This window comes from Squalius cephalus, assembly GCF_949319135.1.
Source record: "Squalius cephalus genome assembly, chromosome: 5".
Lineage (NCBI taxonomy): Eukaryota > Metazoa > Chordata > Actinopteri > Cypriniformes > Leuciscidae > Squalius > Squalius cephalus.
In genome coordinates, this window is record NC_137126.1 from 5,151,351 (window position 1) to 5,167,839 (window position 16,489).

Consider the following 16,489-nt stretch of genomic DNA (forward strand, 5'->3'; position numbering starts at 1 on the left):
CAGACGATTTTACCATTTTAATTTGAAATACACCACAGGACTGAATAATCATGATAATTTTCTCAAAAGAGTTCCAGAGTTTTACCAAAATGCATGTCCAAACAATATGGTGCTATGTGCAAAAACATTTTTTTTCTGATAAGCAGTGAAAGTCATGGCACAAGCATATTTTCATCTCCTTCATGTTTAAGAGTTATTGCTTTCTTCTTTCAAAGTTTTAAAAGCTTCAAATCATATCTAGAGACAAAACTACTTTTTTTTCAACATAAAGCGATATTGGAATATTTTAAGTGGCAAAAAGTGGCAAATTGCTAAAACATATGTGTTATTCCTTCAGGAAGATTGAAAGCCGAGATTACTTTTCAAGTAACTACTAAAGTAAAGCATTTCTTTTAACTTTTGAGTTACTTTTTCAAACAAACATTGCAAATGACTTTGTTTTCACATTTATTGACCAACAGCTCTCCTGTCCTCATGTTGAGGGAAATAAGGAGTGCAAGGGTATCGTGTGCGCTGTGTGAACATGATGGGTATTGTAGCTCTAGATTAAATGTAAGCATGCATTAACTTATCTCACTTGCACAAAAACAGATTCAGTATTCCTCAAAATGAATAAAAACAGTGAAATGCAAATTCAGAATATTAGCAAACCTGCAATAATTAAAGGGGATTGCCCCTATAATGCAAAATTCACTTTTATAAGGTGTTTGAACGCAGATGTGTGTCCACAGTGTGTGTAACCAAAATCATGGTTCAGTAAAAATCATAAAAAAATATTTTTTATAATCCCCATAAATCCTAAACTGTCTCTCCAAACCAGCTGTTCTAGATTTCCCCCTATTCTTACATAAGAGTATAGATAGATCCCGCCCTGAGTGATCCTCACCCGTCACCAATTCTGTTTCCTTGCATTAGCAGCTGGAGATATACAATGTTTGTGCCAAAAAATATTACAAATGTTCTGTTACTGGATGTACCAACAAACATACGAATCCCGGCATCTGAGCCACTGAGGACACCATGGTTGAATTTTATTTATAAATGAAATGTGCCGAAGAAAGTCGGAAAAGTGTTATAAACTTGCGCAAATCATTTATTTTGCCGGACTGCTTCACAAACGAGGGTTTGTTCAATGCTGGATTTGCGCAAAAGATTAACATGACAGTACATGCTAGTAGTAGTCCATGTAATAATGTTTCTGTCATTTCTGTATTTGCATTTAAAGGGACACACACAAAAACTGTGTTTTTGCTCACACATGGGGCAAATTTGACAAGCTATAATAAATGATCTGTGGGGTATTTTGAGCTGGGACTTCACAGGCACATCCTGGGGACACCCATATTACACCTTGTTAAAGGGCCATAATAGGTCCCCTTTAAATTTGTTAAATAGACTTTATGTATTTAATATCACTTTATTAACTAATGCCTTTGCTGCTGACCTTTTATGATCCAATTCAACCAAACCAATAAGCAAAAATTACTTTAGATAAACATCACATATGTGTACGTTGATTGTGTCTTATTTAGGTTATGATTATGACTGGGCCATCCTTATAAGAACCTTTTTATCTAATATTACAATTGTTTTCGCTATTTCATTCAAACGTGTCAGAATCACAAGGCATGCCATTGTTGCTTGATCTTCGATACACAAAGTGTTAATCCTCAGCTCAGAAAACCGAACACAGAACCGCATTCAGGACGTTTTTGTCTTACTGGAGAGAATAATCGTTTTAAAACCAGAGCTGGTGCCTGACATAACATGGAAAATCAACCCACGGATGTAATCCCTAACTGAAGAAATATATGTATACAGTAAACACAGACGGCTGTGATTGGTCCACTCAACAGCACTGAGAAAAGTTACAAATCCTGTCTATAGGCTGCTTCAGACCTATTGATCAGAACAAAATATTTCAGCATTGACTCTGAGAAACACACAATAATTAGTTAAAAAATAATTTCTCAGTATTAGTTATAAATATAGTAATAACAATACACAATACAACCTAAATAAAGTAAAATAATTATTCAACAAGACAGCCTAGTTCACATCAATTAACACAAGTAAATGGTAAATAAAGCAATTAAGGAGCTTTTTGAAGTATATACAGTACAGGTCAAAAGTTTGGAAACATTACTTTTTTTATATTTTTGAAAGAAGTCTCTAATGCTTATCAAGGCTGCGTTTATTTGATCAAAAATACAGAAAAAAAAAACAGTAATATTGTGAAATATTATTACAACTTAAAATAATAGTTTTCTATTTGAATATACTTTAAGAAATAATTTATTCCTGTGATGCAAAGCTGAATTTTCAGCATCATTACGCCAGTCAGTGTCACATGTGACATCCAGTCTATCACATGATCCTTTAGAAATCATTCTAACATTGTGATTTATTATGAGTGTTGGAAACAGTTCTGCTGCCTAATATATTTGATGAATAAAAGGTTAAAAAGAACTGCATTTATTCAAAAAAAAAAAAAATTTCTAATAATATAAATCTTCTTTAATATCACTTTTTTTTTATCAATTTAACACATCCTTGCTGAATAAAAGTATTGATTTATTTTTAAAAAAAGAAAGAAAAAAACTTACTGACCCCAAATTACTGACCAGTAGTGTATATTGTTGTTACAAAAGATGTCTATTTTTAAACAATTTGCTTCTTTTTTTTTTTTTTTTACTTTTTATTCATCAAAGTATCCTAAAAAAGTATCACAGGTTATGAAAAAAATATTAAGCAGCAGAACTGTTTCCAACTTTGATAATGAATCATCATATTAGAATGATTTCTAAAGGATCATGTGATAGAGTGGAGTAATGATCCTGAAAATTCACCTTTGCATCACAGAAATAAATGATCATTTAAAGTATAATAAATTGAAAACCAATTATTTTAAATTGTAATACTATATCACAATATTACATTTTTTTTCTGTATTTTTGATCAAATAAATGCAGGCTTGATGATGAGCAGAAGAAACTTCTTTCAAAAACATTAAAAATAGTAATGTTTCCAAACTTTTGACCTGTACTGTATATATTGAAGTATTTGAAGTAGGCCTATGTATATATATATATACATGAAATCTGAATAAAATATGTTATGCATATGACAGACACATAACTATTCTCTTCCAGTAGCATTTGCATTTATTTTTGGTGTTGCTGTTGATGTTAAATTGCTGTTATACCTCTGCAGTGGATTGAATTCGCTCTTTTTAAAGGCTCACAGCGGAAAAGAAAGGACGTCTCTGTCTCTTTAAGACACATCATTTCACGTCACGTACGTACTCGGCCCCGCGAGTGAAAACTCGTATGTCATTGGTCCATGCGTGTTCCGCTTGTCGTGCGCGTTCCCGGCGAGTCACCTTGCTGTACACAACAGCAGAAGTGTATCGGCAGAAGCGAAGGTGTCCTACAGAAACCCGAACCAGCACTGCAGCCATGGCAGCCGCAGCGCACACGGGCAAGCCCAAAACCTCGCCCAAATCTATTAAGTTTCTCTTCGGTGGCTTGGCTGGGTATGTATGCGCCTATGCACTCAGCGGCGCTCTCTGTTGCATGGGCTTGAATTGAATGAGCAACTGATGGGAGAGTGGGATTATTGATAAGGGTCATCCTTTATCCGCTGCGCGAGCTATTGATCAGAATCAGCATAAGGAGTTTATGTGGTGTGTTGTGGATTTTCTTGTCTATTTCTGCGAGTTCTGTAGTGAATGAGTTTGCAGGCCCAGAGAAAGCCTGGTAACCCTGAGTCAAAATTTGAACTTCAGTTTAAATGTCACGCGTCGTCATGTGTCACTGAGGAATGTATGTTGTAGGCCCTCTTTTGTAACTTATTTGTTGCTAAAAGACCTTTAAATATTAAATTCCATCCTTAAATATATTACTACAAAATTAAGACAGTTCCCTCACACATGGACTCTCTGAAACAAATACAAGACTTGTAAACCAATGCTGTTTCTTATACAGGTTGTCCTTAGGCAAATGTTAAAGTCACCATGAAATCAACACCGACAATTCTTGTTTTTTATGGAATTTTGCTGTGTATTTATTATAAAAAATTTATCCGTGGACATAATTATTTTCCTAAAATTCATGTGCCCTCTTAATCTTTATTCAGAATATCTTCCCTCCCTCGACATCTCTGCTCTTCTCTGATGACGTGTTTACTGGCATGAGGGCGGAGCAACCTGTCACTCACATGAGATCCACCAATAGCAAACCACAACCATCCAATCAATTCCCCACGAACAAAATCAAGTCCCGCCCTAGATTTTTTTTCTTGACCGAGAAGCCTTTTCTCTCGCATATAGGGAAGAAAAGACTATCTCAAATTCCATTTCAAAGGCATAATTGCCTTGTTTGTGTTTAACTGAGCCAAAGTCTAAAGGACACCATAAATGCACTAGTTTAAAAGGAATTTCATTTGTTTTTTTAAAGAAACAGCAGCTGTTGTAGTGTCCTCAGTCAGAAAAAAAGCACTCCTGTTGAAATTCTAAATACATTTCAATAATTATTTGGAAATAGTCTCAAAGGATCCTGATAAGATTAAAAAGCAACAGGATGAACATGACTGAGATTCCTAAAGGAGTTTCCAGTTCCAGTGATTCTTCTGAATTTTCCAACTGGGATATTTTATTCTATCGGGAGGATCATATTGGTCCTGTAGAGAAAAATTCATATTATGTGTCCTTATCTTTTTTTTTTTAATTTTTGCTAATTTTAACAGGATTCCTTCAGGATGAGAACAGGGCTTTTAAGTAAACAAATTATTTAGCAGTAACACCTTACAATAAGGTTCATTAGTTAACATTAGTAAACGTATTAACGAAAATGAGCAATACTAACATTATACAATGTTAACATTATTAATAAAAATACAACTGTTCATGTTAGTTCACAGTGCATTAACTAATGTCAACAAGATTTTAGTAAACTATTAGTAAATGTTGAAATTAACATTAACAAAGATTAAACGCTGTATAAGTGCAGTTCATTATTAGTTCATGTTAACTAATGAACCTTATTGTAAAGTGTTACTGATTTAGCTAACATGCATGCATTCTCTCTGACTTCCAGGATGGGTGCAACAGTGTTTGTGCAGCCGCTGGACCTGGTGAAGAACCGGATGCAGTTGAGCGGTCAGGGCTCCAAGGCTCGCGAGTACAAGACTAGCTTGCACGCCTTGGCTAGCATCCTGCGCAACGAGGGCGTCGGGGGCATCTACACCGGGTAAGAAAGAGAACCACGGCGCAACTGCGCTAGGAAAACGCTAGCGTTTTAGATTAGTGAGGTACACTTTCACACAGCAAGGCGAGAATGTTCAAGTACAGAGTAAAGAATTTGAATGAATTATTGAATTTATGTTTGTTTTTTAACATTAATTTTACCAGACACTGGATGTGAGAAACTAGGGAGCTCTAGCTGGACATCCTTACTGAGTGACTGTAGATGGAGCCCATAGCTTTACACAAGCAGTAAATATCTGATTAGGTTTATATCTGATACATATATCTCGTATATATCACTACGCATTCATTGTGTTCACGCCATTCTGTCCCGTGTTTTTAACTGCAGGCTTTCGGCGGGTCTGTTGAGACAGGCTACCTACACCACGACCCGCTTGGGCATCTACACGGTCCTGTTTGAGCGCATGTCTAAAGCGGATGGCACACCTCCCAACTTCTTGATGAAGGCTTTGATCGGGATGACCGCTGGGGCCACGGGGGCGTTCGTCGGGACTCCGGCTGAGGTGGCGCTCATTCGAATGACGGCTGATGGGAGGTAGAAGAATATCATTACACTTCACCATAATTCATAATTCACCTAAAAGTGACTAAATTAATCACTTAAGGGCCCTACACACCGGGACGAATATCGGCGCGCGTTATTCGCCAGCGTTTTTCAACGCGTTTTTGGTGTTCACACCCAAGCGATTTTCGCTGACGATGAGCCGAGTGAACATGCAAATTCATTCCCTGACATTAGATGGCGCTTAATGTAAAACAGAAATACCCCAGTACACAAGGTGGCGCTGCGCAACTTTACGCTTCTGACACTCGCTTGTCACTCAGAAGAAGAGAGCAAGTATTTACGCGCTTGTCAAAATCATACAAAGAATGATGAAAGTTTGTCATATAGTTCTTTATGTTCCGACACCAGCGAGACCAGCAGCTCTACATTCATCTTGCCTTGCATCTTCCTCGTCTTAGGCTACGTTCACACTGCAGGCTGAAACGACCCAATTCCGATTTTTTTGCCCCTTTGTGATCTGTATCTGATCTTTTCATGACAGTCTGAACGACACAGATCCGATCTTTTCAAATGCAACCCAGGCCACTTGGGTATGTGGTCCAAATCCGATACGTATCCGATCTTTTGAAATGCGACTTCAGTCTGAACGGCCAGGTCGCATATATCCGACCCGCACGTCATTGATACATGACAAATGTCATAATTCTGCGTTGAAGTAGTCGTCGGTTTGAAAACGGACTGCATATTCGTCGAGCTGAGGTAAATCTGCCGAACGGGTCGACCTCGACGAGCCCGTTAATTAAAAAAATAAAAAAAAGCCCACGGCCACCATCATGATATATCCAATGTGAATAAGAGTAGACTAACGTTATGTTAACTTATTTGTGCTGATATTAGATAGGTCAGCGGCTGCTGTCTGGCTCTTGTGTAACGGTCGCTGCGCGCGCTTGAGCATTAAGCCCTGCAGTGTGAACGCAGCCTTATTTCTTCCCGGTGTGGTGAACAATCGAGTCCGGTTGAAGAGATGAGTCCGAGCTTAGGACCCAAGCAATCCGATTGTTCACCACACTTGTGTGCTCGGCAAGACCGTTTCGTGTTTGAGCGCCCCCAAGTTGTGTTTTACTGTAACTTCAGAAGCTCCAGACACGTGAGCAAAAGCGGCAATCTCATTGGTCGGATAGTTTTTGATGCGGCGCGTCAAACCAAAAAAACGAACCCGAGGCGTTTTTTAAAAAAAATGACGCTTTTGCGCGTGGCGTTTTTCGCGTCAGTGTGCACACTCACATTGGCGCCCTTTGTTTAGTCACGAGGCGTTAAACGTCGGCGAATATCTGACAGTCTGAACGTAGCCTAAAGGCCTGTTCACACCGGGACGAATTTCGCGCGCGATATTCGTCCCGGTGTGAACAGGCCTTTAGGCCTACGTTCAGACTGTCAGTCCAAATCCGATTTTTGTGCATATCCGATTGAAGATTTCAAGTGTGAACGGCAAAAAAATCACATGAAATGTTTTTGAAATTTTAAATCCTATTCAAATCGCATTTCTGGAAATCCGTCTCAGTCTGAACGCTCTGGGGTGCGTTTCCCGAAAGCATCGTTAGCCAACTATGGTCGCCTGTGGTTAGAAGCAGAGTTTCTAGATTGCATGACATGTGGACTTAATAAATCCTTATCTTGAGCAAAATAAGCAAGCCGGCATTCAGTACAACCTGTGTCTTTTATTTAGAATACATATAAATGTCATTACTTCTCTACCACGTAAGATCGAGCCTATGATTGAATCTGGAAATAAAGCGAAATAACTGAGAATAATGAGAAATATTCCTCAGATGCCATGTCTGTAATTTATATCAAAACATCTAGTATTAATTCGATCTCAAACAGATCCTTTAAAAGAAGTTATTACTCCACCACTTGTGTGACGTCATAAACCAGCGTAGTTGAACGACCACTCTGCGACACTATGGTTTCGGGAAACAGTCATGACTAGCTAGTTGATTTCTTCAACGATGCATCGTACTATGGTAGTGAAGCATCGAGTTACGTTGTTGTACGGGAAACAAACCTCTGATCGGATTTCACATGGTTTTTGTAACTTTCTCACGCCACTTAAAATGCAAACGTCAGACGTTGTTATAGCAAACATGCTGAAAGTCGCTGCCGAAACAAGGCTGTGTTGTTCCAAAGTGCCGGACGAGCAGAAAAGTACAATATAACGGAGACATGTTTGTAAACCGGCGGAGACGACAGCGTGGAAAAAAGCTGTGTATAGCGGCCTCCCACGGTCCTGCCGCTGCCTCAGAAGACGCATAGTCCAGTGCATGGCATGTACATAAATGCATACATACAGTACGATGGTATTTTTCCAAGCTGAGAACATTGTTTCTGTCCTTTTTAGGGACGCATCTTGTGACATCACGTCCTGTTTCTGGTTCTTTTATATGTCTTTGGTCCGTGTTGTGTTCATATTTTAGTTTAACCGCACACAAGTTCATTTGGAAACCTCTTGTTTAGTGAGCGCTTGTCCGCATGTTGGGTGACCACCAAGGTTCAAATGTTGTTTTAATCGAACCAAACCTGTCAAGTATGAACACACCCATAGATTTGTGAAACAAAACTGACATGTGAAGTGACCAGCCAACCAAACAACAGATATTGTTGTTTTTATGTGCCATTTAATAAAATAAAATACATGTATATAATAAATAAATTAGTAAATTCTATAATGATACATAAATAATACTAAACTGTTAGTATTATTTGATTGTGTTAATATTAATATCAATATCAAACGTTACATTTTTTTTTTTAAATGTTAATAAAAGATCACTTTTTTTATCTCTTTCTTGTCCAGGTTGCCTCCAGACCAAAGGAGGGGTTACTCAAACGTCTTCAATGCCCTCATCAGAATCACTAGGGAGGAAGGAGTCACCACACTCTGGAGGGTAAGTGTGTGTTAGAAGAATATGGTGTGTGTGTAATCTAGTTACATGTGCGCTAATAATCTAGATCGCAGATTTTCATGCATTTACACCAGATGTCGTATGGGTCATACAAGTTTGACCCATGCTTTTTTGCTTAAAGGTGAAGACCCAACTTTATGCATGTTTTGTAAGATTCCCCTCTCTGTTAAACATATTTTATTAGATGGTCCTGGACTTAACACAAGTAGAATGCTCTTTTATGAAGTTACCACACTTAAGGACTTATTTAGTAAGATTATGCCTGAAAAGGTTTTGGATTTTTTTTATCATATGTTAATTAAAACAATCTTGTGTAATATGACTTGCTGTTTTTGTTGTATTCATATTTTATTTGTATTTTTGTAAATTAATTTTTGCCATGAAAATAGCTTTGAATGCTGACTTGCTGTTCAAACAATCTGTATCTGAATATGTTCATGCATTTGAGTTTTATGTTTTTTCCTACATCTTGCTTGTGTTTTACAATCATGCATTTGTGAGACTTAAGCCCCTTTCACACAGATATGCCGGAAAACACACTGATAATGTGTCCAGGGATTTGTCCCGGGATCAATCGATTTTGGTTCATTCACACTGGCAGTGATTTTTCGGAATCTGTGTGTGTGTGTGCGTGTTCACACACATCCTATAAAGATCCGGTAAAGATGTGATTTGTAATGTCTCTGTCTCGTCTTAAATTTTCTTATGATTTTGACACACTCGTGCTTTTTTCAATCATAAATTTGCGATTGGCAATTTTCCGGAATCAATGCGCTGTGTGAAAGCGGCTTTAGACTATTATTGGGATTTGAATAAGACTCGCTCGATTTTAAAGAAATCCTGGAACTAAATGAATTTTCATGATCTTTGATTCTTTTACCAATGCAGATCTAACACCATACTGAAACACTCTGAAAGTCAGCTGTGACGCTGTGCCGCTATCATTGTAAATGTACATAAATTATGTTTTAGCTTGCAGAGAGAAAATGGGTGCCACAAAATCATACAAAGACTAATGATGTGTGTTTTTGTTTTATTTCTAATGTAGGGCTGCATACCCACCATGGCCAGAGCGGTTGTTGTGAACGCAGCCCAACTTGCTTCATATTCCCAGTCCAAACAAGCGCTGTTGGACTCTGGTATGGACCTTCTTTTATCTTATCAGTCACAAACATGTATTATCAGCCCTTCTAGAAAAATCTAGCTAATTCCAGATTCTGATGGTATCTTGATGTACATGGTTATCTGATCTTGTTGGTTAATTAGTTGGACTAAGCACAAATCAACCTGGTAGACCATCTCGGTCAAGATGGTTAGGGTTGAAAGAACATTGTAGACCAGCAAGAAACCCTCTGCTATGCTCCAAAAACCTGCCCGACTGTCCAAAATCCTTCCCTTTTTTGTTTGTCATTTGCTTGTTTCTTACCGAGAACAGCTTTGCCTGTGTTTGCAGGTCATAATCTAGTTTTTTGGTGCTTGGTTTTTGATTGTAATAAAAGAAAAAGTATTTCTGGCATCAGAGTGAACCGCTATTATTTGAAATAGCAGTTGAAATAATATGTACGTTGTCATTTGCAATGCAGGTTGGGCATCGTGAAGCACAGGCGGACTGCGGTCCGATAGCCAAGACTATTTTGAGTTCGGTGCATGTTGATAGGCAGCTGCTTTCAGACGGTCTAGTAGTGCATATTGGGTTCACACTCTGAAGACAGTCAAAGGTTTATATTTACAGCGTGTTTTGCAGCATTAAGTCAAATGCGCTGATTTGAAGTGATTGACAGCTTCAGTTATTTTATAGGGATCGCTCTTTGCTTGCTTTCTGTATATAGTCTACTCATAATACAAGTGTTATTTTTTTTATGCTGCTAAGTGTACCAATGGCCACATATACATTGCAGAGTTTCAGAAGAGACAATCGTATTTTAATGCGGGTGCAGTTCGGGTTTCAAACGGGTTGGGTAAGGAATTAAATTAGTGGATAATTAGTGTTAAAGGAGAACTCGGCAACTCTAGCGAACTCTAGTCACTTCTTTGCTGATTTTTCCTTTTGTTGTCGCATGTTTTCCCCACGAGTGGGGAGTGGGGGGGGGGGCGTATATTTCACAACACGGTCGTAAAAAACTCACTTGCGGCGGCCTCCTCCCCCTCTCTACAGCTGCTCATGTGCGTTTGTTTTGATCGGAGCAAGCCAACTGTATCGTGTGGAGCTATGTCTACCGAGGTGGGTAATCTGGTAATACATCATACATGCGTGTGTGTTTATGTCGAATTGCCGTAAAGCAATTCGTGTTTCGCGCTCGTTCTCGCTTCTCGCTTCTCACGAGACTTCCAATTTCTATCTTGCCGGGACGGTAGTCCCCAAGTTGCAAGGTTGGTTTTCCACCTGGAAACCACTCATTTTTGAGTGAGGGTTATAAATATTTGCGGTAACACTTACACTTTACAATAAGGTTCTATTGGTTAACGTTAGTTAATGCATTAAGTGACATTAACTAACAATGAGCAATATATTTTTTAATTGTTACAGTATGTGTTATGAACATTAGTTAATAAGAATACAAGACAACTGTTCATTGTTAGCTCAGGTCCGATAAATAATATTAACAGAAACAACTTTTGATTAATAAACTTATTGTTTGCTAAGGGTGCATTGACACTGACAGTGATTTGCAGCAGCAAAGTGACTAGAAATCTTTCGTTTTCCAATAGAGTTGATGATTTGATGATGGTGGCCATTGGTAATGCAGATGGTGGCGAAGTAGACGGTTGAGGAAAGTTTCACTACTTTTTTTTTCTTTTCTTTTCTTTGTACAAATGAACAGAAACAATGTGCAGCACTTAATATGATCTTGCATGATCCGTGTCCTATGGGATACCTTAGTTGACTGCATGATGGAGAATGAAATCTTGCATTTTATACCAGCAATACATCCTTTTTGTGATCAAATTAGATGTGGGTTGCATTTCCCAAAAGCATTGTATGGCTAAGTAGATCTTAAAGACCATTAGTGCAAATGGGTTCTACATTTAGACTTATAATGCCTTTGGAAAAACTAGCCCAGATCAGTTTTGCAGCCCACCAATAACATGACATCCAGTTGTAGTTTTTCATAATTCAGAGGTTTTTTTTGGTGAAAATGTTTTACAAGCAATGTCTAAATGTGATTCAGATGAACTAGTGATTAACCAAACACTAACCTCTTCTCTTATTTGTAAGTGTGGACGTATCGACGTGTGTTCTTCTGATCGAATGAGTTGTAGAACTGAGGTCGATCTGAAATGTACTGCAATGATCCATTTCATATATCTCTCTACTTCTGTTTGTGCAGGATATTTCGGAGATGATATCTTGTGTCATTTCTGTGCCAGTATGATCAGTGGACTGGTCACCACCGCTGCCTCCATGCCAGTTGATATTGTTAAGACCAGGTACAGCTTTACTTCCTAATGAAAATGGTCATTTATTCACTCTCGTGTCGTTCCAAACCCGAAAGACTTTCTGTCCCTCCATTGAAAGTCTGTTTCCCCCAAAACTCTGATGGTTTAAAAAAAACCATTGAATAAAAAGCGGTTTAATGAAGCAACATGATTGCTTTATATGATGAACAGATTTCATTTTGGTTTTTATTCACATTTAAATTTTGATCTGCAAACTATGGCATTGAATTTTGGCAAACAGAAGCTCAAGCATGCTTGCTTAATGTGCGAGAACCAATGAGGTTCATTATCACACGTCACGCAAATATGCTTCTGTTTATTTTCGCTGATCAATGATTATATGTGAATAAAAGCCTAAAGTCAATCTGTTCGTCATATAAAGTGACTTGAATTTATTTTACAATCTCTTTATGAACGTTGTGGGTGAATAGACTTTCAATGGAGGAACAGAACAGAAATCTCTCAGATTTCGTTAAAAATATCTTCACTTGTGTTTCGAAGATGAACCAAAGTCTTATGGGTTTAGAACGACATTAGAGATGACAGAATTTTATCTCTTTAATCTCTTTAAACAACTATAAAATGCATGATAACTAGTGATGAATATGTTGACTGAAGCCGACAGTTAGTTAATAATTAATCTCCATTTTATGGTCCAACACCAATGTGACAGATTTCAAACCTGCGATTGCATTCACAATACAGGGCTTGAATCTAATATTGATTGTATGACTGATAAATTGTGCATCCCTAATGATAACCTTATCAGCATTACTTTTATTTGCCATATGGTTTGCAGAGTTTTATAAACAAAATGGTTTATAAGGAACTGGCTTGATGCCAGGAGTCTCAGTATTGCAGAAACATCATAAACGATATAAAGTTCTAAACCTCATATGTCTTACTATTAATAAAATGTTTCTGGAAATTGTGCATTGGTGTGCTTTAGGTACCAAAACTATCAAAATATAACATTGTATGGTGGAAGGATGAGTGCAGGTCAACGAATGAGTATATTTTGTTCAGATGTGTGCAGGTAAAGGTTGTAAATTCTGGAGCTGATAAGTAAGCTAACTGCTTTAATGGACCATCATTATTTATTATCTTATAACGTATACATGCTAGTGGTCAAAGGGTTTTTCAATGCCTGATACAGCGTATGTAGAGAGCAAGGTGGCCAATACACACATCGCAGAATATACATGCTGTATAAAAGATATTGAATTAGGTTGGAATGGCCAAAATCACAGCAATTGCAATATATCACAATAATTATTGTTGCAGGAAATTCAACATACCATTTTGATACTATATATAATAATGTTAATTTTAAAATATTATATGACATTCTTATAATAGAGCATGGCACTAACACCAGGTTCATGCGTTTGTTTGATTAATGATAAAATGTATAACTTGATTGCAATGTAACTTCCTTTGTATTAAAAGCATCTGCCAAATGCATAAACGTAAATGTCCAAGATACTTCATCTCATTCGATTATTATTATTTCCATTTTTACAACTTGGACGCAAACCAAAAGATAAGATTGCACATAACAAATGAGTCACTCATTATAAATAAGACCCGACTTAACAACAGAAGACTCAAGACATTCATTCAAATCATACATTTTTGCTGATTCTGGTTGTTTTCTGTGCAGCAGGTTTGGGTAGATGTTGTGCTGATTATCCAATGCTAACATGTATCTCATTCTTTTCAAAAGAATCCAGAACATGAGAATGATTGATGGGAAGCCGGAGTACAAGAATGGTTTGGTATGTTCTTAACTCACTCATCGTCAATCTCTTGCTGCTTTCCCCTGTTACTCTGTCTGTTTTAAGCTACTGATCTCAGACAGCTAGAGATGTGACCTTTCAGTCACGTTGGTGTAGGGAGAAATCAGAAATGGATCAAGTTTCAGGAAAAGCTTATTTGTGCCACAAAATAAAAATAGGTAGTTGTAATGTTTTTATATACCAATTCTGACTACTTCTGTTTTTTTTAGAATTCTGAGTTTATGTCTGGAAACTCTGAGCAATTCTGACTTTTTTCCTCAGAATACTGTTTACATCTCGCAATTCTGACTTTTTCCCCCAGAATACTGTTTACATCTCGCAATTCTGACTTTTTCCCCCAGAATACTGTTTACATCTCGCAATTCTGACTTTTTCCCCCAGAATACTGTTTACATCTCGCAATTCTGACTTTTTTCCTCAGAATACTGTTTACATCTCGCAATTCTGACTTTTTCCCCCAGAATACTGTTTACATCTCGCAATTCTGACTTTTTCCCCCAGAATACTGTTTACATCTCGCAATTCTGACTTTTTCCCCCAGAATACTGTTTACATCTCGCAATTCTGACTTTTTCCCCCAGAATACTGTTTACATCTCGCAATTCTGACTTTTTTCCTCAGAATACTGTTTACATCTCGCAATTCTGACTTTTTCCCCCAGAATACAGTTTACATCTCGCAATTCTGACTTTTTCCCCCAGAATACAGAGTTTACATCTCGCAATTCAGATTTTTTTCCTCAGAATACTGAATTTACATCTCGCAATTCTGACTTTTTTCCTCAGAATTCTTACATCTCGCAATTCTGACTTTTTTTCCTCAGAATACTGAGTTTACATCTCGCAATTCAGATTTTTTTCCTCAGAATATTTTTACATCTCGCAATTCAGATTTTTTTTCTCAGAATACTGAGTTTACATCTCACAATTCAGATTTTTTTCCTCAGAATATTGAGTTTACATCTCGCAATTCAGATTTTTTTCCTCAGAATATTGAGTTTACATCTCACAATTCAGATTTTTTTCCTCAGAATACTGAGTTTATATCTCGCAATTCTGACTTTTCCCCCAGAATTGTTTACATCTCGCAATTCTGACTTTTCCCCCCAGAATTCTCAGTTTACATCTCGCAATTCTGATTTTTCCCCCCCCTCACAACTTCCTTTTTTATATTTTCATTCTGTGGTGGAAATCAGCTTCCATGAAAACTTATCTTGGAGGAAACCAAAATACTTAAACAGTTGATTTGCGCTGAGTTGCAGGAATTAGAGCACCATCAGTAACCTTTAATCAGCAAGTCGGGATGGCATGATCTTTTCAGTACCATTGTAATGGTTACACTAAATAAAATGCTAAGTAAAGTGTAAATACACTTGTGCAATAATTAAATGTCCTTTATTATTATTTTTGTTGTTAATGGTATAGTCTCTGACACTTCCAGCCTTTCTCTCATTCTTTTTCACTTTTTCTTTTTCTTTCTTTAGGAGGTATTGGTGAAGGTCATAAGAAAAGAAGGATTCTTCAGTCTGTGGAAGGGTTTCACTCCTTATTACGCTCGTCTCGGGCCGCACACAGTTCTTACCTTCATCTTCCTGGAGCAGATGAACAAGTTCTACAAGATCTATTTCCTTGACTCCTAGATATGTCCTTAGGGCCATCAGGGGACAGCACAGGCCATACTTCCATATTGTTTTTCTCCCACATCTGGTTTCCCAGTATAGTTTCTGTTTTTGATGGTTGGTAACAGAACCAATATGCACTGGATTGTGGCCCTTTGCTGGTGGTGGTAACTGTGAAGACCATTTGGAGTCTTATATTGCATAGACTGACTGACTGACTGACCACATTATAGATTGAATTAAATGAAGGTATCGCTCACTCCAGTAAGACCCCTGTTTTAGTTTTAAATTATATTTATGTAATTCCCTCCCCCCCCCCCCCCCCCCACACACACACAAACTTTTCCTCCTTAAAGGTCAACAACTGTACTGACCTGTCAACAGGCTTAGTTGTAACTTGTGAGGAATCTTTGTCAATACAGATGCGCACCTGTATTCTGATTGAATCATAAAAGACTTATCTCTTTCTTCTCATAATTATTTTGAATCTAACCAGCATACACACAATTGTGTGCAAAACACGTATGATCACTATGCAGTGACAACTTAGCCTCACATCAGCATGTTCTACCATAAAGACTGCTTTGCATTGATCATTTGGTGATGTTTACTTGCATTGAGCACAATTAACTGGAAACTGTTACTGTGTAATAAAGATAATGAGGTGTGTAAAGGCCAATACCACACCAGCTAGCTGATTGTGCTGTATTAAAGTTTGAGGTATTCATTTTCCAGTCTGAGGAACTGAATGAAAGTAACAGTGGAATTATTGTGTTCTTAAATTTCGGGATGAAAAAGAATTCCAAATTTTCAACACTTGATATTTTCTTCCTAGTATGTAAGGCATTTATTGCATCTTTGTTTTTAAATGAAGAGTGATATCAAACGAGACCAGCTTTT

The 16,489-nt window shown here is 37.5% G+C and overlaps 1 protein-coding gene across 1 annotated transcript; it reads left to right on the top strand.

The window, feature by feature from the left end:
• The first annotated feature begins 3,339 nt into the window (after positions 1–3,339).
• Positions 3,340–16,056, top strand: slc25a11 (solute carrier family 25 member 11). Its single transcript, XM_079873269.1, has 8 exons — positions 3,340–3,535; positions 5,097–5,249; positions 5,595–5,801; positions 8,626–8,716; positions 9,783–9,873; positions 12,064–12,163; positions 13,899–13,950; positions 15,455–16,056. The coding sequence occupies exons 1-8, from the start codon at positions 3,459–3,461 to the stop codon at positions 15,608–15,610; spliced, it is 927 nt and encodes a 308-aa protein (XP_079729395.1). The 5' UTR covers positions 3,340–3,458; the 3' UTR covers positions 15,611–16,056.
• Positions 16,057–16,489: the final 433 nt, after the last annotated feature.